Consider the following 23,389-nt stretch of genomic DNA (forward strand, 5'->3'; position numbering starts at 1 on the left):
GTACTCTCTTCCAACCCTGTGTCTTTTTGAAAAAAATGGGATACCACTCTGCATCACCATTGGGTTTGGATGCTGGTATAGAGAGATTCCACATCACAGGTCACTAATACTGGATTCTTGTGCTATTTCCAGAGCTTTAATTTTATTAAGAATGTGCGTCGAATCTCTGGTGTATGATGATGCTTAAGTTTGCCCGTTTAATCCCTAGCCCAGTTGCCCCATATGAGCTAGGGAGCAAACGGGCAAACTTAAGCGCGGGGGTCACATGGATCAAATGAGCTACACTTTACATGCTTTGTAGAAGGCTGTACTACGGTATTCAGTACGCACCTTAGCACTACCTATCAGTTTGTGCTCCTGTGATCAGTACCGGTACATATACGGTACTTCATTGAGATCTGGGTCAAGTGAGTGCCGCGCCGCTCACATGACCCCCACGCAGCTCTTGTGACCTCGTGCAGCTCACGTGACCTCCGCGCAGCTCATGGGATTGAAGTTTAAAGAAGTCTTCTCTGCGCCGCTAATAGAGTCTGAAAGTAAGACGACCTCGATTATAGGACAAGGTCAGTTTTTCAGAGTTTTTTTTCTGGAAAAAAACTTGTCTTATAATTGACCAAATACGGTACATTGATTTTCTACCAAAAAAGTTTCATGAAAATATTTATACAGTAATCAATGTATGTAAATCTGAAAAGTAACAAGAGATGTAAAAGTGTGTGTGTGAAAGAGTGAGTGTGCATACGAGTGTGAGACAGCCAGTAAAACATAGAAGCAAATCTGATAAATAACAAAAAAAAAGAAAATATTAAATAAAACCAAAATAAAGGAAAAACTGCCACTCCTGTGTGTGTGAGTGTGTGTGTGAGAGTGAGTGAAAGTCAATGTGTGTGAGACAGCTGGTGAAAGAGTGAGTGTATGTTTGTGTGAGTGACAATTTGTTTGAGAGAGAATGAGTGAGTGAGAGTGTGCATGAGAAAGTGTGATAGTTTTCACTAATAAAACAAAGCCATTAAATCATAGAAGCCAGGGCCGGCGCCAGTGTAAGGCAATTTAGGCAGCTGCCTTAAGACACACTCAGTAGGGGGTCGCCAGATCTGCCTGCGGGCATAGGAAAATTTCCTTGATTTTTTTTTTATGTGCACTGCGCACAAGCACGCACCATCCGTCCGGTGCACACAGAGTCAGGACGCTGTTGTTGCAGGCAGAGGCCGCGGCGCGCGCCAGCATTTATGCATGATTTCATTTGATGGATCTGCTGGTGTCTGGTGATGTGATGGGCAATTGGCAAATGATTTGGGTACTGTGCACAAGTTGCACTGGCAGGGTAGGGGTCAGGACTCAGATGGATGGCGCTGCGCGTGTGTGCGCACAGACTGGCATGCTGGCTGGCAGTGGCAGCCAGGGCAGTACAGAGAGACAGAGCTTGAGTCACTTCCCCTTACGGCGTAACGACGTTGCGCTGCTTCCTGCTGGCTGCTGCACATAGGCACTCCTTCACTAACAGCCGCCTATCTGACTGAGAGACTTAGACTGTCACTCACTGTCAGGTGCACAGTCTGAGTCTGTCAGTCAGTGACGTGAGAGGCTGAAGCCTGGATGGAGGCGAGTGGCGGCTCTCAGGCAGTACTGTGGAGCTGTTAGAGGGAACTCAGGGAAACACGTGGATCATGCTGCTGGCGCCTCTTGACTCCTGTGTGTCACACACTCCACAGACCACTAGGATTATTTTGAAATCGCCTCAGGCTAAGGGACTCTCGAGGGAGCCACGTGAGAAGGACTACCCCGCCCCAGATGTCCAGAGAGACCAGCACTGAAAAAGACAGTGACTGAGGAAAGAGGTAGGTTGGCGACTGTTGGCGCATCATATTTTATTATTTATATAAGCTCCTACCAATCCAATATCAAAGCTAATGCTACAAACTCACAGACAGATATTTTTTTATTTATGTAACTTATATAAATAATAAAATATCTGTCTGTGAGTGTGTAGCATTGCTTTGATATTATTGGTAAATGGCAGCAGCTTATATAAATAATAAAATATCTGTCTGTGAGGAGTGTGCAGCATTAGCTTTGATATTATTGGTAAATTTGCAGGAGCTTATATAATAACAGAATTTATGCTTACCTGATAAATTACTTTCTCCAACGGTGTGTCCGGTCCACGGCGTCATCCTTACTTGTGGGATATTCTCTTCCCCAACAGGAAATGGCAAAGAGTCCCAGCAAAGCTGGTCACATGATCCCTCCTAGGCTCCGCCCACCCCAGTCATTCGACCGACGGACAGGAGGAAATATATATAGGAGAAACCATATGATACCGTGGTGACTGTAGTTAGAGAAAATAATTCATCAGACCTGATTAAAAAACCAGGGCGGGCCGTGGGCCGGGCACACCGTTGGAGAAAGTAATTTATCAGGTAAGCATAAAATCTGTTTTCTCCAACATAGGTGTGTCCGGTCCACGGCGTCATCCTTACTTGTGGGAACCAATACCAAAGCTTTAGGACACGGATGAAGGGAGGGAGCAAATCAGGTCACCTAAATGGAAGGCACCACGGCTTGCAAAACCTTTCTCCCAAAAATAGCCTCCGAAGAAGCAAAAGTATCAAATTTGTAAAATTTGGCAAAAGTGTGCAGTGAAGACCAAGTCGCTGCCTTACATATCTGGTCAACAGAAGCCTCGTTCTTGAAGGCCCATGTGGAAGCCACAGCCCTAGTGGAGTGAGCTGTGATTCTTTCAGGAGGCTGCCGTCCTGTAGTCTCATAAGCCAATAGGATAATGCTTTTAAGCCAAAAGGAAAGAGAGGTAGAAGTCGCTTTTTGACCTCTCCTTTTACCAGAATAAACAACAAACAAGGAAGATGTTTGTCTGAAATCTTTGGTAGCCTCTAAATAGAATTTTAGAGCACGGACTACGTCCAAATTGTGTAACAAACGTTCCTTCTTTGAAACTGGATTCGGACACAAAGAAGGTACAACTATCTCCTGGTTAATATTTTTGTTGGAAACAACTTTCGGAAGAAAACCAGGCTTAGTACGCAAAACCACCTTATCTGCATGGAACACCAGATAGGGCGGAGAACACTGCAGAGCAGATAACTCTGAAACTCTTCTAGCAGAAGAAATTGCAACCAAAAATAAAACTTTCCAAGATAATAACTTAATATCTACGGAATGTAAGGGTTCAAACGGAACCCCTTGAAGAACTGAAAAAACTAGATTTAAACTCCAGGGAGGAGTCAAAGGTCTATAAACAGGCTTGATCCTAACCAGAGCCTGAACAAATGCTTGAACATCTGGCATAGCTGCCAGTCGTTTGTGTAGTAAGACAGATAAAGCAGAAATCTGTCCCTTAAGAGAACTTGCAGATAATCCTTTCTCCAAACCTTCTTGTAGAAAGGATAGAATCTTAGGAATCTTTATCTTGTTCCATGGCAATCCTTTGGATTCACACCAACAGATATATTTTTTCCATATTTTATGGTAAATTTTTCTAGTTACAGGCTTTCTAGCCTGAATCAGAGTATCTATTACAGAATCTGAAAACCCACGCTTTGATAAAATCAAGCGTTCAATCTCCAAGCCGTCAGCTGGAGGGAAACCAGATTTGGATGTTCGAATGGACCTTGAACAAGAAGGTCCTGTCTCAAAGGTAGCTTCCATGGTGGAGCCGATGACATATTCACCAGGTCTGCATACCAAGTCCTGCGTGGCCACGCAGGAGCTATCAAGATCACCGAAGCCCTCTCCTGATTGATCCTGGCTACCAGCCTGGGAATGAGAGGAAACGGTGGGAATACATAAGCTAGGTTGAAGATCCAAGGTGCTACTAGTGCATCTACTAGAGTCGCCTTTGGATCCCTGGATCTGGACCCGTAGCAAGGAACCTTGAAGTTCTGACGAGACGCAATCAGATCCATGTCTGGAATGCCCCATAATTGAGTTATTTGGGCAAAGATTTCCGGATGGAGTTCCCACTCCCCCGGATGGAATGTCTGACGACTCAGAAAATCCGCTTCCCAATTTTCCACTCCTGGGATGTGGATTGCAGACAAGTGGCAGGAGTGATCCTCCGCCCATAGAATTATTTTGGTCACTTCTACCATCGCCAGGGAACTCCTTGTTCCCCCCTGATGATTGATATATGCAACAGTCGTCATGTTGTCTGATTGAAACCTTATGAATTTGGCCTAGTTGAGGCCAAGCTTTGAGAGCATTGAATATCGCTCTCAGTTCCAGAATGTTTATCGGGAGAAGAGATTCTTCCCGAGACCATAGACCATGAGCTTTCAGGGGTTCCCAGACCGCGCCCCAGCCCACCAGGCTGGCGTCGGTCGTGACAATGACCCACTCTGGTCTGCGGAAGCTCATTCCCTGTGACAGATTGTCCAGGGTCAGCCACCAACGGAGTGAATCTCTGGTCTTTTGATCTACTTGAATCGTCGGAGACAAGTCTGTATAATCCCCATTCCACTGTCTGAGCATGCACAGTTGTAATGGTCTTAGATGAATTCGTGCAAAAGGAACTATGTCCATTGCTGCAACCATCAATCCTATTACTTCCATGCACTGCGCTATGGAAGGACGAAGAACAGAATGAAGTACTTGACAAGAGCTTAGAATTTTTGATTTTCTGACCTCTGTCAGAAAAATCCTCATTTCTAAGGAATCTATTATTGTTCCCAAGAAGGGAACTCTTGTTGACGGGGACAGAGAACTTTTTTCTTTGTTCACCTTCCATCCGTGAGATCTGAGAAAGGCTAGGACGATGTCCGTATGAGCCTTTGCTTTTGACAGAGACGACGCTTGAATCAGGATGTCGTCCAAGTAAGGTACTACTGCAATGCCAACAAGAGGCCAAGGGATAAATATACTCACAGAGAGATAAAAGAAGATTATTTAATGAACCATGTTAAAAAGCATCAGTAATAAAAGACTATATATAAAAAATGTAAAAAGCACATATAAATAAAATTACAAATACAGGAATACTTATGTTACACAGTAATGTTACACAGGAAGTGAAGGGGAATATTTTAGATGTTACACAGGAAGTGATGCTACACTTTATGGGGGAATCTTTTAGATGTTACACAGGAAGTGGAGGGGAATCTTTTAGATGTTACACAGGAAGTGATGCCACACTTTATGGGGGAATCTTTTAGATGTTACACAGGAAGTGGAGGGGAATCTTTTAGATGTTACACAGGAAGTGATGCTACACTTTATGGGGGAATCTTTTAGATGTTACACAGGAAGTGGAGGGATTTGGCGCCCAAACAATACAATTAATCAATTAAACTACCATATAGGCTACTTCTAAACTGTATATAAGGCCAGCTGCCATTACCAATATTCTAGTCTTGAGAAAGGCCCTTTTTTGAGGGCAGAAACGCGTTGACATATTGGTAAGCATTACTTTAATCTTTAATTCATTCTCATATTGGATACACTATGTTGTGAATTTCTTTTTTTACAGGGACACTTTTTAGGATACCATAGGAGCAGCTGACAGGTGCTAGGATCCAATCAGCTACTTCAGCAACCACACTCAGGAATTTGGATCTGTTAAAGTAACTAACATTGGAAGGAATCAATTTCCTCCCTTTCACCTTGCTTTTCATCACCCATTTTTTCCATTTTTTTTGTTTTGATTGACTTATTTTTGTTCTTCACTAACATTTGTTGATCAACTTTTTGAACACTTTTTTGGATTATATTTTATATTTTATTTTTTATGTTATTGCATATTGTGTATTTTATTTTTTATGTTATTGCATATTGTGTATTTTATTTAATTATATCTTAACCTCACTGGATTAAGTAGCTAGCATTTTTATATCCATTTGCACTCACTCAATTATTTTGCTACCCCCTTTTTTTGCACTGCAGTGCATTTTTCTATTTTTTGGAACACTATTTTTGTAACACTAATTTTGAACACTATTGTTTGTATTATTGTTTATTAGTTTTTTGCTTGATGCACTTGCTACAGTTGTACTTAGGCTAATTCTGTTTTATTAGTATACACTCTTATTCTGGTGTACCACTCACACTGATCACCTGTTATTACCTCTGTTTTTATTGTAATTATCAGCTTTGGCCCTTTGAGCCGCTTCTGTGAGATATTCCTGTATTTGTAATTTTATTTATATGTGCTTTTTACATTTTTTATATATAGTCTTTTATTACTGATGCTTTTTAACATGGTTCATTAAATAATCTTCTTTTATCTCTCTGTGAGTATATTTATCCCTTGGCCTCTTGTTGGCGCTGTATTCACTTCTTACTACTTGTGCATATTTTTTGGAGGTTGGTTAGGATCTCTGTTTGGATACAGCTTGGGGATTACCTTAGCGCTTGTACACACACCCTTTTTCACTACTACTGCAATGCCCCTTGGTCTTAGAACCGCTAGAAGGGACCCTAGTACCTTTGTGAAAATCCTTGGAGCAGTGGCTAATCCGAATGGAAGTGCCACAAACTGGTAATGCTTGTCCAGAAAAGCGAACCTTAGGAACTGATGATGTTCCTTGTGGATAGGAATATGTAGGTACGCATCCTTTAAATCCACGGTAGTCATAAATTGATTTTCCTGGATAGTAGGAAGGATCGTTCGAATAGTTTCCATTTTGAACGATGGAACCCTGAGAAATTTGTTTAGGATCTTGAGATCCAAAATTGGTCTGAATGTTCCCTCTTTTTTGGGAACTATGAACAGGTTGGAATAAAAACCCATCCCTTGTTCTCTTATTGGAACTGGATGAATCACTCCCATTTTTAACAGGTCTTCTACACAATGTAAGAATGCCTGTCTTTTTATTTGGTTTGAAGATAATTGAGACCTGTGGAACCTTCCCCTTGGGGGTAGTTCCTTGAATTCCAGGAGATAACCTTGAGAAACTATTTCTAGCGCCCAAGGATCCTGAACATCTCTTGCCCAAGCCTGAGCAAAGAGAGAAAGTCTGCCCCCCACCAGATCCGGTCCCGGATCGGGGGCCATCCCTTCATGCTGTTTTAGTCCAGACAAAGGAGGGCTGATTATCAAAATTCAACGGTAATTGTTTGAGCATTTTATTGCAATGTTTTTGTAATCTAATATAATTCTATGTTCTCTTTATAAATAAGTGGGTTTTTTTTAAATATATTGCAATTTATTTTTTATGTTAACAATTTGCAGTTTTAAATTTCTAAATTTTAATTGTACTTAAATAAGAAATATGCACCTAGATTACGAGTTTTGCGTTGGGGTTAAAAAGCAGCGTTGAGAGGTCCCAACGCTGCTTTTTAACGCCCGCTGGTATTACGAGTCTTGCAAGTACAGGTGTACCGCTCACTTTTTTTCCCGCGACTCGAACATACCGCAAATCCACTTACGTCAATTGCGTATACCATATTTTCAATGGGATTTTCCAGACGCCGGTATTACGAGTCTTGGAAAAAGTGAGCGGTACAGCCTCTCCTATCAAGACTCGTACCGCATTTAAAAGTCAGTAGTTAGAGTTTTATGGGCTAACGCCGTAACATAAAACTCTTAACTAAAGTGCTAAAAAGTACACTAACACCCATAAACTACCTATTAACCCCTAAACCGACCGGACATCGCCGCCACTTTAATAAATATATTAACCCCTAAACCGCCGCACTCCCGCCTCGCAAACACTAGTTAAATTTTATTAACCCCTAATCTGCCGTCCCTAATATCGCCGACACCTACCTACGTTTATTAACCCCTAATCTGCCACCCCCAACGTCGCCGCCACTATATTAAATGTATTAACCCTTAAATCTAAGTCTAACCCTAACCCCCCCAACTTAAATATAATTTAAATAAATCTAAATAAAATTACTACAATTAAATAAATTATTCCTATTTAAAACTAAATACTTACCTATAAAATAAACCCTAAGCTAGCTTCAATATAACTAATAGTTAAATTGTAGCTATCTTAGGGTTTATTTTAATTTTACAGGCAAGTTTGTATTTATTTTAACCCCTTGAAGATCACCCTACCTTGAGACGTCTTCACCCAACCGGGCAGAAGTCCTCAACGAAGCCGGGCGAAGTGGTCCTCCAGATGGGCAGAAGTCTTCATCCAGATGGCATCTTCTATCTTCATCTATCCGGAGCGGAGCGGGTCCATCTTCAAGACATCCGACGCGGAGCATCCTCTTCTGTCTTGATCCGACAACTAAATGACGGTACCTTTAAGTGACGTCATCCAAGATGGCGTCCCTTCAATTTCGATTGGATGACGTCAGTTAAAGATACCGTCATTTAGTCGTCGGATCAAGACGGAAGAGGATGCTCCGCGTCGGATGTCTTAAAGATGGACCCACTCCGCTCCGGATGGATGAAGATAGAAGATGCCGTCTGGATGAAGACTTCTGCCCGTCTGGAGGACCACTTCGCCCGGCTTCATTGAGGACTTCTGCCCAGTTGGGTGAAGACGTCTCAAGGTAGGGTGATCTTCAATGGGTTAGTGTTAGGTTTTATTAAGGGGGGATTGGGTGGGTTTTAGAGTAGGGTTGGGTGTGTGGGTGGTGGGTTTTAATGTTGGGGGGTATTGTACTTTTTTTTACAGGTAAAAAAGCTCATTACTTTGGGGCAATGCCCCGCAAAAGGCCCTTTTAAGGGCTATTTGTAATTTAGTATAGGGTAGGGATTTTTATTATTTTGGGGGGCTTTTTTATTTTATTAGGGGGATTTTGATTAGGTGTAATTAGTTTAAAAAACTTGTAATTATTTTTATTATTTTCTGTAATTTAGTGTTTTGTTTTGTTTTGTACTTTAGTATATTTTATTTAATTGTAATTCATTTAATTTAATGTAGGGAATTCATTTAATTATAGTGTAGTGTTAGGTGTAATTGTAACTTAGGTAAGGTTTTATTTTACAGGTACTTTTATTTATTTTAGCTAGTTAGCTATTAAATAGTTAATAACTATTGTACCTAGTTAAAATAAATACAAAGTTGCCTGAAAAATAAAAATAAATCCTAAGATAGCTACAATGTAACTATTAGTTATATTGCAGTTAGCTTAGGGTTTATTTTATAGGTAAGCATTTAGTTTTAAATAGGAATAATTTAGTTAATTGTAGTAATTTTATTTAGATTTATTTAAATTATATTTAAGTTAGGGGGGTTAGAGTTAGACTTAGGTTTAGGGGTTAATAACTTTATTATAGTGGCAGCGACGTTGGGGGCGGCAGATTAGGGGTTAATAAGTGTAGTTAGGTTGCGGCGACATTGGGGGCGGCAGATTAGGGGTTAATAAATATAATGTAGGTTGCGGCGATGTTGGGGGCAGCAGATTTGGGGTTCATAAGTATAATGTAGGTGGCGGCGGTGTCCAGAGCGGCAGATTAGGGGTTAATAATATAATGTAGGTGTCAGCGATAGCGGGGACGGCAGATTAGGGGTTAATAAGTGTAAGATTAGGGGTGTTTAGACTCGGGGTCCATGTTAGGTTGCTAGGTGTAAACGTAAATTTTCCTTCCCCATAGGAATCAATGGGGCTGCGTTAGGAGCTGAACGCTGCTTTTTTGCAGGTGTTAGGTTTTTTTGCAGCCGGCTCTTACCCATTGATTCCTATGGGGAAATCGTGCACAAGCACGTTTTGCCAGCTCACCGGTACCGTAAGCAGCGCTGGTATTGAGGTGAGATGTGGAGCAAAATTTTGCTCTCCGCTCACTTTTCTGCGGCTAACGCCGGGTTTAAAAAACCCCGTAATACCAGCATTGTTTGTAGGTGAGCACAGCTTACCGACAAAAACTCGTAATCTAGCCGATGGTCAGTACTAGTTCTAAGTATTAAATGGATTTAAAAAAATCTAAAATAAGAGTTTGAGTACAGGGATGAACACTGGGCCATATTCTTAATCATCAAGAGATTCTGTATTAAAAAATATTTTGTTAACCATATCAAAAGGGGGCTCCTAAACAAACAGCATTGTTTATATGAGAAAATATAATGTAAAACCTGCTTAGATTTCAATTTGGAAAGCCAAATTTACAGCTGTTTTTTTTCTGGCCAGTTATTTGTTATTACCAAGTTACAAACTACAGCTCTGCAATACAGGGGGGGGGGGGGCATGTAATATCACAATTTGTTTGATGAAATATTGCGATTTTATTAAAATATTTTAAACATACATTTTGCATTAAAAAATGCATTTAATTGTTAAAAAAAGCACATTGCTCCCTTTGCCCTGCAGACTGAATAGGCCAGAGAAAAGAGCCCCGTCAGTCCGCCATCTTCCTTGTCTGTGCAAACCTCAGGACTGAAGCAACAAACCATGAGGCAAGTAAAACAGCAATGGTAGCGTTATGTGCTGTGACACTGATGTGACGCTTCCTGGTCCGCCCCCCTGGAGGAGTGATCAGAGATTGTTGGCGGTGTTGGAATCTTACTATCCCCCTCCTGCTCCTATCAGCACCAGCATCCTCAACCATCTCTCTCCTTCTCCTCCTTTGAAGTCCACTGCATCCGCATTTTCTCCCCCCTCTACCTCAAGGTGGCAGTTATCTATCGCCTCCCCTGGACCAACCTCCCAATTCCTCGACAACTTTGCTGCCTGGCTTTCTCACTTTCTCTCTACAAATACACCTGCTCTAATACTAGGGGACTTCAACATCCCCCTTGATAACCCATCTGCCCCTGCTGCCTCTAAACTTCTCTCACTCACAAACTTCTTTGGTCTCTCACAATCCACCCTATTCCCTACTCACCGTGACGGACACTATCTTGATCTGGTATTATTCTACCTCTGCTTGCCTTCTGATTTCACCTGTCATCCATTTCCCATCTCAGACCACCATCTGCTCACCTATAATCTCAATGTACATGCTAAACCTATTTCTCCCCCCCCCCCACCCGCCTCCGCACCTGTAGAAATCTGCACACTGTGGATCCTCTCCAACTTTCTAACCTTATTCAAAAACACCTTCCCCACACTTCCACGATATCCTGCCCTGACCTTGCTACAAACCACTATAACAATACTCTCTCCTCTGCACTCAACACCCTTGCTCCTCCATAAATACGCAAAACCCCCCGTCGGCAGCTCCAGCCCTGGCACTCTCAGTAAATACGCTATCTACAAAAATGCTCACATGCTGCTGAACGTGCCTAGAGGAAATCCCGCTCTGAACTCGATTTCCTACACTATAAGTTCATTCTTTATTCTTACTCCTCTGCCCTTCACTTAGCCAAGCAAAACTGCTTCACTTCTCTCATATCTTCTCACTCCTCAAACCCTAAATGTCTCTTCTCCACTTTCAACACTCTCCTCTATCCACCTGCACCACCCCCTTCACCCGACTTTAGTGCTCAAGACTTGGCAGACTACTTTTTCAACAAAACACTTACCATCCGAAGTAACATCCCACCACAAGACTGCAACCTTCCATCTCCGCCCCTGGTCACCCACTCCAACACTCTCAGTACCTTCCCCCCAACCACTGAGAATGAAGTGAGTTCCCTAATATCTTCCTCACACCTCACTACCTGTCCACTTGACCCTATCCCTTCACTAAAACCTTCTCTGTCTTCTACCCTCACCCCAGCTCTTACTCACATATTCAACCGATCCCTTACTACTGGTTCATTTCCATCATCCTTCAAACATGCAAAGGTCACCCCATCCTCAAAAAACCCTCCCTTGACCCCAATTCTCCTGCAAACTACCGCCCAATATCACTGCTTTCACTAGCTTCTAAAGTACTGGAAAAACTAGTTTTCGATTGCCTAAAACACTTCCTATTCTCCAACTCATTGCTTGACCCCCTACAATCTGACTTCCGTCCCCAACACTCAACTGAGACTGCCCTCACCAAGGTTACTAACGATCTTCTTTCTGCTAAAAACAATGGCCACTATTCTATATTTATCTTACTTGACCTGTCTGCTGCCTTTGACACTGTTGACCATCCCCTCCTCCTTTTTTGGTTGAATAACTTGGGTTGTCCTTGCTGATTGGTGGATAAATTCATCCACCAATAAAAAACTGCTGTCCAGAGTCCTGAACCAAAAAAAAAGCTTAGATGCCTTCCTTTTCAAATAAAGATAACAAGAGAACGAAGAAAAATTGATAATAGGAGTAAATTAGAAAGTTGCTTAAAATTGCATGCTCTATCTGAATCACGAAAGAACATTTTTGGGTTCAGTGTCCCTTTAACATAGCCTCATTTTAAAACAAGCAACAGTTCTAAAAACACAGCAATAGCTCAAAAGCTATTCATAAGAGGCACAGCTAGTAATCATCTATAAATACTAGGAGTAGTTGACCATGAGTTTTACTATTCACAAATCTAATTCTATATAAAAATATTTAAATGTTCAATGTTTCATTTACTCATTGTTGTTTACACTTACATATTGGCAATATGAATATAGTAATCAAATGCTTAAGAACCTTAACAGGAACTAAACTAAACATGTATAAACGAACAAATAAATGAATATATGTATCGAATGCACAACCTGGTCTTAAGATATACAAGTGGATATACAATTCAGTATGAAGTAGCCAGAACATTTGGCTAGAAAAAACACAGATGAAATGATAAAGTGCATCTCAAATCCAAAATCTACTATTTCCAATAGTTGATTAAATGATAGCTGGAATTCAGACCCAATGGTACCGTGGTTCTGAGTTTTACTATCCAAAACATCTCCATTGTGGATAACAATTGGTCCAGATCCCCACCCCTATCTGGCAAACTTACGGCTAGATTTAGAGTTTTGTCGGTAACGACCCGCGTAGCTAACGCATGCTTTTTTTCTCCCGCACCTTTTAAATACCGCTGGTATTTAGAGTTCACAGAAGGGAGCGTACAGGCATATTTACCGCCATTGCAACTCTCAATACCAGCGGTGCTTACGGATGCGGCCAGCTTCAAAAACGTGCTCGTGCACGATTCCCCCATAGGAAACAATGGGGCAGTTTGAGCTGAAAAAAAACCCAAACACCTACAAAAAAAGCAGCGCTAAGCTCCTAACGCAGCCCCATTGTTTCCTATGGGGAAACACTTCCTATATCTGCACCTAACACCCTAATATGTACCCCGAGTCTAAACACCCCTAATCTTACACTTATTAACCCCTAATCTGCCGCCCCCGCTATCGCTGACCCCTGCATATTATTAACCCCTAATCTGCCGCTCCGTACACCGCCGCAACCTACATTATACCTATGTACCCCTATTCTGCTGCCCATAACACCGCCGACCCCTATATTATGTTTATTAACCCCTAATCTGCCCCCCACAACGTCGCCTATACCTACCTACAATTATTAACCCCTAATCTGCCGACCGGACCTCACCGCTACTATAATAAATGTATTAACCCCTAATCCACCTCACTAACCCTATAATAAATAGTATTAACCCCTAATCTGCCCTCCCTAACATCGCCGACACCTAACTTCAAGTATTAACCCCTAATCTGCCGACCGGACCTCACCGCTACTCTAATAAATTTTTTAACCCCTAAAGCTAAGTCTAACCCTAACCCTAACACCCCCCTAAGTTAAATATAATTTAAATCTAACAAAATAAATTAACTCTTATTAAATAAATTATTCCTATTTAAAGCTAAATACTTACCTGTAAAATAAATCCTAATATAGCTACAATATAAATTATAATTATATTATAGCTATTTTAGGATTAATATTTATTTTACAGGTAACTTTGTATTTATTTTAACCAGGTACAATAGCTATTAAATAGTTAAGAACTATTTAATAGCTAAAATAGTTAAAATAATTACAAAATTACCTGTAAAATAAATCCTAACCTAAGTTACAATTAAACCTAACACTACACTAGCAATAAATTAATTAAATAAAATACCTACAATTATCTACAATTAAACCTAACACTACACTATCAATAAATAAATTAAATAAAATACCTACAAATAAATACAATTAAATAAACTAACTAAAGTACAAAAAATAAAAAAAGCTAAGTTACAAAAAATAAAAAAATTAATTACAAACATAATAAAAATATTACAACAATTTTAAGCTAATTACACCTACTCTAAGCCCCCTAATAAAATAACAAAGCCCCCCAAAATAAAAAAATGCCCTACCCTATTCTAAAATGAAAATAGAAAAGCTCTTTTACCTTACCAGCCCTTAAAAGGGCCTTTTGCGGGGCATACCCCAAAGAATTCAGCTCTTTTGCCTGTAAAAAAAACATACAATACCCCCCCACAACATTACAACCCACCACCCACATACCCCTAATCTAACCCAAACCCCCCTTAAATAAACCTAACACTAAGCCCCTGAAGATCTTCCTACCTTGTCTTCACCATGCCAGGTATCACCGATCGCTCCAGGCTCCACAGTCTTCATCCAAGCCCAAGCGGGGGCTGGAGATCCATCATCCGGCTGAAGTCTTCTATCAAGCGGCGGCTGAAGAGGTCCAGAAGAGGCTCCAAAGTCTTCATCCTATCCGGGCAGAAGAGTAGATCCGGACCGGCAACCATCTTCTTCCAAGCGGTGACAAGCAGCTCCATCTTGAAGACCTCCGGCGCGGATCCATCTTCTTCTTGCGATGTCCTAAGTCCGAATGAAGGTTCCTTTAAATGACGTCATCCAAGATGGCGTCCCTCGAATTCCGATTGGCTGATAGGATTCTATCAGCCAATCGGAATTAAGGTAGGACAATTCTGATTGGCTGATGGAATCAGCCAATCAGATTCAAGTTCAATCCGATTGGCTGATCCGATCAGCCAATCAGATTGAGCTTGCATTCTATTGGCTGTTCCGATTCTTACCTGACAAATTAGGCTCAGAGGTTTGTTGCTCAGCTACTTGATATTTAGTTATAGGGTTTGGATTCCTACTATACAGGGCCAAGGAAGATTTATCTTTTGGTCTAACTGATAGAGCCATGTTTTCTCTTTGTTCACCAGTCTGAGCAGTGCTGGTAAATGTTTTTACTTTTAAAATTCCTACCGGTGCTCTAGCTTCATTGGTGTTTTGTTTCAATATCATAAAATGAGACAGATTTGTGTTTGCCTCCTGTGTCTACGGGTGTTCCTGCCCCTACGATTCAGTAAATTATTGTTAGTGTGTCTAAATTGTGAGTGTTGTTTCCTATTCCAAATATATACTGAGTTTGATGTATAATCCAAACTATCCCTCAAGTATTTGGAGTGTTTAATCTCATTAATATTGGCTTTTACTAATGCTATAGAATCATGTATAATAACATTACATTTGGCAAAGTGTTATTAATACTGTGTATCTGTAGATTTATGAATTGAATTGATATGTATCCTTTTTGAACTATTGCTGTGTTTTTAGAACTGTTGCTGCTTGTTTCAAAATGAGGCTATGTTAAGCTATGAAACGGACATTTGTGCACAATTAAGTAAAAGGCGTATCCCTTTCAAATGTTTTAACCAATCACCGGTATGGGTATCATTTAAAAGTTCATTGATTATACATTTGTGCAGGCTATGATTACGGCTTTCCGCCAAAATGCGTAAGTCAGTTTGGAGCTATGCTCACATTTGTGCACCTTTTTGCTGTGATGCATCTTATATGTTTTTAATTGAGTCCAATAAAGCTATTGTTTTTACACGTAGCCGGTATCCACTTGTTTATCTGACTATTGCTTACCAGCATTCTAGCTACGTGATACTCAGTAGACAGTGCTGGGAGGGGGGGGGGACCTCTACCACCTCTTACCCAGAACTGGCAGATAGTGAGGACGTCATTGCGTTACTCAGAGCTGAGGGATATGTCGGAGGCAGACAATGGGTGGCATATGAGAAATGGATAGCTGGTTGTGAATGTGAGTTGGGCTGGATACGGAACATTATCCACGACTTCAGGACAGGATAAGTACGAATCACCACCTTACTTCCTGTGTGATGCCAGAGTGAGATCCCTGTGCCCTTGATCTCACAGTAGGAGAATGTCTCTAATTGATTCTGTTTATCTTGGTGATTCCAGCATATGGTTTATGAGGAGGTTTGGCTAGAGGTCCCCTGAATCTTTGCACGTATGCATGACCTAAGTACATGTTATAGGTCAATAGGATATTAGTATCTTTCTTTTCTTTTCATTGATTTCTGGTTTATATCCCACACATGACATGTATGTGATCTTTTTAGCGGGTCCACCACCCGGCTGATAATACTGACCACCCTTAGACGCATTTTAAGTACACATTCATATGGTTTAAAATTGGACACTTATACCGGGTTGATTGCTGCAATTGCAGGTTCTCTTTTGACAGCTGCCTGTTCACTTTACATGATACCAATGAACGAGGAGTCTGGTTGGCCCAAACATACACTTTTATACATCTGAATATTCATTTCAGAACTGCATTTTGCACTAAGAAACTAGGTTTATTGCATACATGCTTTTGATTGGCTATATAAGTTTATGTGACTTAGGTTTTACAAATTTACCTGAGATGGAACTGATATGCCACTCTAACTTATTTGGGAACCTCACCATGGATAACTTTTTCATTGGATGAGGGCTATGCAATTTGAAACCCCATTGGTGGAAAATATTTTTTGAACTTAACAATATGGGTAATGCTTGTTATACGAATTGCATATAAGATTGTGAAACATACACTGTGGAATAATTGTAGATATTTGAATTATAAGTGTTTAATATTAACCTGGTTGTTTACAAGGCTTCTCAAATTAAGCAAATATGGATGGGTATTCCTAAGCGGCTTATTGCAATCAATTATATTTACAGCCCAACATGACATTTTACCCAGTTACTACCTCAGAGGTCTAAAAAACTGCACTCCGCTCCTCTTTGGTGTGTATTTTAGTGACCAAGTGCGCCTTCACCGGGGCGTGTAATTGCCTGAACCAGCAACGCCTCCACCGATGTGCGAAAAAGCACAGCAACAGTAAAGAGGAAAGTAAAAGCTGTCAGTAACTACTTTGCTCTTACAGCATAAATATTAGCTAACTTGAGACGTATATGAAATAAAATAATCTTTATATAATTCAGTACATTTTACAGGTTTATGTAACAACACATAAACCAACACTTTTTTGCAACAGCCTGTACTCTGCTGAAGCATGCAGTAGGATTTATGCATTAGTAACTGGTCCTGCATGAAAGAATATTTCCAGACCAGCCTCTCAGACTCTTCAGCAGTTAACCCTGCATGACAAAGGGCAAAGCTGAGAGCTATACTTATAAAATACATGTTTTTTGATAAATTTGTTTAAATCAAACTTGCTGATTTTAATCAACCTTAACAAATCACTTTCAATGCATATGTTCGTATGCATTGCAGTATGCATTGCAGTGTGGCCTTACTCGCTCCCGTATGTGCTTAAGTACAACGCATGCGAGGGATTCCCAAATGATGTCAGTGCATGTCTTGCAACTGTGAAAATCCCAATATAAGCTCACTCACAGCTCCTGCAAATAGAAAAGATTGTAATTCTGCCAAGGCTGCAGGCTTGTCAGCGGAGGATCGTCTGTTACTGCGGGAGCTGCCTACATCAATTTGTAACTTATATTGTAATATATTTTATATAAAATTATATAAAATATAACTCTCCAACCCTAGGCCAGAAGGAATCTGCAGCTTCCAAGCATCAATAGGAATGATGTGCAACATATTTTCCATAGTGCTTGTAAGAGCTAACAAGACCGCACTATCAGAAATGATGTGACATATACAATTGCACTTAGCCCCTTCATCTTATAATAGTCAAAAAAATACATGCTTTATTTAGTCGCAAAGGGGTTAAACACACAGTAAAAGTACCGCTCTTGAACCGCAGAACACTGCAGGTCCAGAGTAGAAATCGCCACCGATCCAATTAACAGCGCTAGCTACATAGCATAGTAGTGCATGTTTTTAACCCCTTTGTGGGGTTCAAACACATAGTAGTGCAAGGTCGCTAGAGCATGTAATTTTCTTTTTACTATTATGACCCTTATCCTCATAAAATAGTATATAAACAAGCTTTTATGCAGAGGCCTGAGTCCTTACATTTTTAAAAACATCTGCTCTGACTCCACAGCTATGTTCAATTGGATAATAAATCTCACCAAATCTTAGCAAATGTAGTTATTCTGTGTTAATTAAACAAACTGCCTTTCCTTAGGGTAAGAAACTTTCAAAATTATTAATCTCAACAACATAATAATATTTACTAAAATACCAGTTCACTCTTGTTACCTTCAGAAACCACTCTTTTATCTTCTTATCCAATACTCCAATATGATGAATGGCCTTGTTAACACACGGCAATGGTGTGTTCACCAATTCACAGCTACGACGTCTAGTATTGCGGATTAAAGACATATTCCCACTGCCTGAAAGTAGATCTACAGACAAACAAATAAATAGAGCATTCAACATATTTACACCATCATGTCATTTATGCAATTTTTTTAAAGAAAAAGCACACAATAATATTATAATTATATTACTAAACATGGCCAGTTATAAAATGTTATATTTGGTAGAGCCGTCCCTCCAAATGATCTCAGCTGTGTAAGTTTATGTATAAATAAGTATGATTTCCTTTTTTTTCCCCTTAATTTAACATATCAAATTAAAATGGACTAGCTCTTTTTTCTGCATTGAATGTGAAATAACTTAATATGTTCACCAGATCTAAAAGTTTTGGTATATTCCTAGTAGTATCTACAATAAATATGATTAAATCATCTGCATATAGCGACAAAATTAACTTTCTATTTCCTAGTATTACACTATCTAACTCCTTCCCAGTAGGATAGCCAGAGGTTCTATTGTGATGAGAGAGGACAACACTGTCTTGTAACTTTGAACATGACAATTTTATATGACAGCATCCCATTAATTGATAAGGAGGAGTAAAACATTTTTATAAATTAGTTGGATAAAACTGAAATGAAAGATTAAACCAAACTTGTCTAAGTTTGTAAAAAGATAGTACCAGTGAATTGAATCAAAGGCCTTTTCCGCATTGATCGTATTTAGTTCAGAATCAGTTTAGAATAGAAATGCCTTTTCAGTGATTTATTCCAGTAATGTTCAGTAAGAAGCATCACCTTTCACAGGTTCTTACCGAATTCTGTCCCTGCATAAACCCTGTTTCATCTTTATGTATAAGTAGATCAAGCACGGATCTGATCCGATTTTGGTCAATAATTTATAATCATTATTTAGAAGTGACATAGGGGGGTAGTTATCAACGTGTCAACTTTCCTGCCTTCGCCGGCCCAATACGCCCGCCTAAGCTCGCCTCACATCGCCGCCACGGACCTGAAAAATTTAGCCTAAGTTATCAAATAAAGCTGTCAAAAAGCCGCGGGGTGATGAGCAGCGGACTGTGAGAGTTATCACTCATCCGATCTCGCTGCTCTTCGGCTTTTTCCCAGCTTTATTGCTAGCCTGTCACTAAGCACTCACACTAACTACACTGTTCTATCCCCTATACCGGCGCCCCCGGAGCCCCCCGCAACTAAATAAAGTTATTAACCCCTAAACCGCCGCTTCTATACCCTGCCGCAACTCTGATAAATGTATTAACCCCTAAACCGCCGCTCCTAGACCCTGCCGCAACTCTGATAAATGTATTAACCAGCTGCCACCTACATTATACCTATTAACCCCTATCCTGCCCCCCCTACACCGTCGCCACCTATATCAAATTTATTAACCCCTATCCTGCCCCCCCACTACACCGCCGCCACTGTAATAAATTTATTAACCCCTAAACCTAAGTCTAACACTAACCCTAACACCCCCCTAACTTAAATATTAATTAAATAAATCTAAATCATATTTCTATTATGAACTAAATTAATCCTATTTAAAACTAAATACTTACCTTTAAAATAAACCCTAATATAGCTACAATATAAATAATCATTATATTGTAGCTATCTTAGGATTTATTTTTATTTTACAGGCAAATTTCAATTTATTTTAACTAGGTACAATAGCTATTAAATAGTTATTAACTATTTAATAGCTACCTAGCTAAAATAAAGAGAAATTTACCTGTAAAATAAAAACTAACCTAAGTTACAATTACACCTAACACTGCACTATACTTTAATAAATTATTCCTATTTAAAACTAAATACTTACCTTTAAAATAAACCCTAATATAGCTACAATATATATAATAATTATATTGTAGCTATCTTAGGATTTATTTTTATTTTACAGGTAACTTTGTATTTATTTTAGCTAGTTAGAATAGTTATTAAATAGTTATTAACTATTTAATAACTACCTAGCTAAAATAAATACAAAATTACCTGTAAAATAAATCCTAACCTAAATTACAATTAAACCTAACACTACACTATCATTAAATAAATTAAATAAATTACCTACAAATAACTACAATTAAATACAATTACATAAACTAACTAAAGTACAAAAAATAAAAAAAGCTAAGTTACAAAAAATAAAAAAAATAGGTTACAAACATTTTAAAAATATTACAATAATTTTAAGCTACTTACACCTAATCTAAGCCCCCTAATAAAAAAACAAACCCCCCCAAAATAAAAAAATGTCCTACCCTATTCTAAATTAAAAAAGTTCAAAGCTCTTTTACCTTACCAGCCCTTAAAAGGGCCATTTGTGGGGCATGCCCCAAAGAATTCAGCTCTTTTGCCTGTAAAAGAAAAATACAAACCCCCCCAACATTAAAACCCACCACCCACATACCCCTAATCTAACCCAAACCCCCCTTAAAATAACCTAACACTAATCCCATGAAGATCATCCTACCTTTAGTCGTCTTCACTCAGCCGAGCCACCGATGGAACTGAAGAGGAGACCCAGACCGGCAGAAGTGATCCTCCAAGCGGCGCTGAAGAAATCTTCCATCCGATGAAGTGATCCTCCAAGCGGCGCTGAAAAAGTCTTCCATCCGGGCGATGTCATCTTCCAAGAGGCGCTGAAGAAGTCTTCTATCCGGGCGATGTCATCTTCCAAGCCGGGTCTTGAATCTTCATCCCGCCGACGCGGAACATCCTTCTTTACCGACAGACTACCGACGAATGAAGGCTCCTTTAAGGGACGTCATCCAAGATGGCGTCCCTTCAATTCCGATTGGCTGATAGGATTCTATCAGCCAATCGGAATTAAGGTAGGAAAAATCTGATTGGCTGATTGAATCAGCCAATCAGATTTAAGTTCAATCCGATTGGCTGATCCAATCAGCCAATCAGATTGAGCTCGCATTCTATTGGCTGATCGAAACGGGATGAAGATTCAAGACCCGGCTTGGAAGATGACATCGCCCGGATAGAAGACTTCTTCAGCGCCTCTTGGAAGATGACATCGCCCGGATGGAAGACTTTTTCAGCGCCGCTTGGAGGATCACTTCATCGGATGGAAGATTTCTTCAGCGCCGCTTGGAGGATCACTTCTGCCGGTCCGGATCTCCTCTTCAGTTCCATCGGTGGCTTGGCTGAGTGAAGACGACTAAAGGTAGGATGATCTTCAGGGGATTAGTGTTAGGTTATTTTAAGGGGGGTTTGGGTTAGATTAGGGGTATGTGGGTGGTGGGTTTTAATGTTGGGGGGGTTGTATTTTTCTTTTACAGGCAAAAGAGCTGAATTCTTTGGGGCATGCCCCACAAATGGCCCTTTTAAGGGCTGGTAAGGTAAAAGAGCTTTGAACTTTTTTAATTTAGAATAGGGTAGGGCATTTTTTTTATTTTGGGGGGTTTGTTATTTTATTAGGGGGCTTAGATTAGGTGTAAGTAGCTTAAAATTGTTGTAATATTTTTAAAATGTTTGTAACCTATTTTTTTTATGTTTTGTAACTTAGCTTTTTTATTTTTTTGTACTTTAGTTAGTTTATGTAATTGTATTTAATTGTAGTTATTTGTAGGTAATTTATTTAATTTATTTAATGATAGTGTACAGGTGATTTTGTATTTCTTTTAGCTAGGTAGTTATTAAATAGTTGTGAGATGAGAGACATTTAGGTGCGGCGTTCCTAGCAGCGTCTGCGGACTCAGCGAGACAACCGGAAGTGACGCCGGTATCAGTATAGTCCTTCCATAGAGAGCCAACGGAGTGCCGTAGCAGTGGCGAAACCCAGCCACTTTGTAGATGAAGGAAAAAGAAAAAGATGCAGGCACTGCTGTGGGTAACTTAAAAACAATAATAAGTCTTTATTTGAAAAGCCATAAAAAATAAACAGCTACAACCGCTGTACAGGCAAGAGCAAAAGGTACAAAAAACGACAGAGGCAAGGCAGGGTAGAAAAATAGACAGAAAATTGTCTGACTAGTTTCGAGTGCAGACTGCACTCTTATTCATAGACATACAGAGAGAGGGCTAGGCCTGCCTTTTAAAGGGAAAACAGTTAACTGAAAATTCAGCTGATGTCCATTACTGAAAATTAGGACATATACTTCGGTTAACCCCTCAAAGACAAGTTACGCCTTATCTCTGTGTGAAAGATTAAAAACAATGAACAAAATTCTCAGATTATTGTTGTTATATCAAACAGTGTTACACACTATATCAGTTAGTGTTTTAACGGGGGAGACATATATTAGAGGTAGTTGGCATATTATGTACTATATCCTAAATGCCATTTAAAAATTATTATTATTATTCTTCTATTCCTGTAAAATAACACAACTATGTAAACTGAACAGTAGTTTTATATGCCTAGTGTCATATATATTAAAATTAAGGCAAGATTGTTATTATACAGGATAGAGAGACAAAAAGTAACTATTCTACTCTAGATTGTCAAGTAATGAGGGAAACCCAAAATAACAGTTATACTTAACAAATGGTTACTTAAATATTAAATACACAGTGTTTGATAACTAAGCTAAGTAAAAATCCTGTTATCAATTTTAGGATTATGTTATATTGTCAACATGAACTTGAAAATATGTGCTAGACTGGTAATGACCTATATGTTAGATATATTGAATATAATAAAATATACAATTCATATATAGCCTAAAGAATAATTCTAAGTATAGAAAAGAAAAAAAGGAGTAAATATAATTTTGGAAAGAATTGGATATTAAGGAAGTCGATAGACTATACTTAGTATTTCTTATTTTTTATTTTTTATTTTTTGTTGCTTTAATTATCGATGAAAAAATTGATATCGCATTCACGATTCATTCCTTTGGGAAAGCGTGTTTGTAATTTAAGCATCCAGAAGAGTTCTTTTCTTTCTAGGGACTTAAATTTATTGCCTCCTCTGATGGATAGATTTACAATGTCAATTATTTTAATAGTGATATTAGCCTCATTAGAAAAGTGTAAGCTGTTAAAGTGGTTAGCTACAGCAGAGTCTTTGTTATAATTTTTAATGTCTCTGGCATGTTCATTGTAACGTTTTCTAACTTCTCTAGAAGTCTGACCTGTA

The 23,389-nt window shown here is 39.4% G+C and overlaps 1 protein-coding gene across 1 annotated transcript in view; it reads right to left on the reverse strand.

Annotated features, from left to right (window-relative positions):
• CCDC178 (coiled-coil domain containing 178) overlaps positions 1 to 18,984 on the reverse strand; it is an 835,363-nt gene extending 816,379 nt beyond the window's left edge. The window contains 2 exon segments of the mRNA XM_053715876.1: positions 18,209 to 18,357; positions 18,954 to 18,984. Coding sequence (XP_053571851.1) covers positions 18,209 to 18,357; positions 18,954 to 18,984 — 180 coding nt within the window.
• Between the last annotated feature and the right edge of the window lie 4,405 nt (positions 18,985 to 23,389).

The sequence above is a fragment of the Bombina bombina genome, chromosome 5 (assembly GCF_027579735.1).
Source record: "Bombina bombina isolate aBomBom1 chromosome 5, aBomBom1.pri, whole genome shotgun sequence".
Lineage (NCBI taxonomy): Eukaryota > Metazoa > Chordata > Amphibia > Anura > Bombinatoridae > Bombina > Bombina bombina.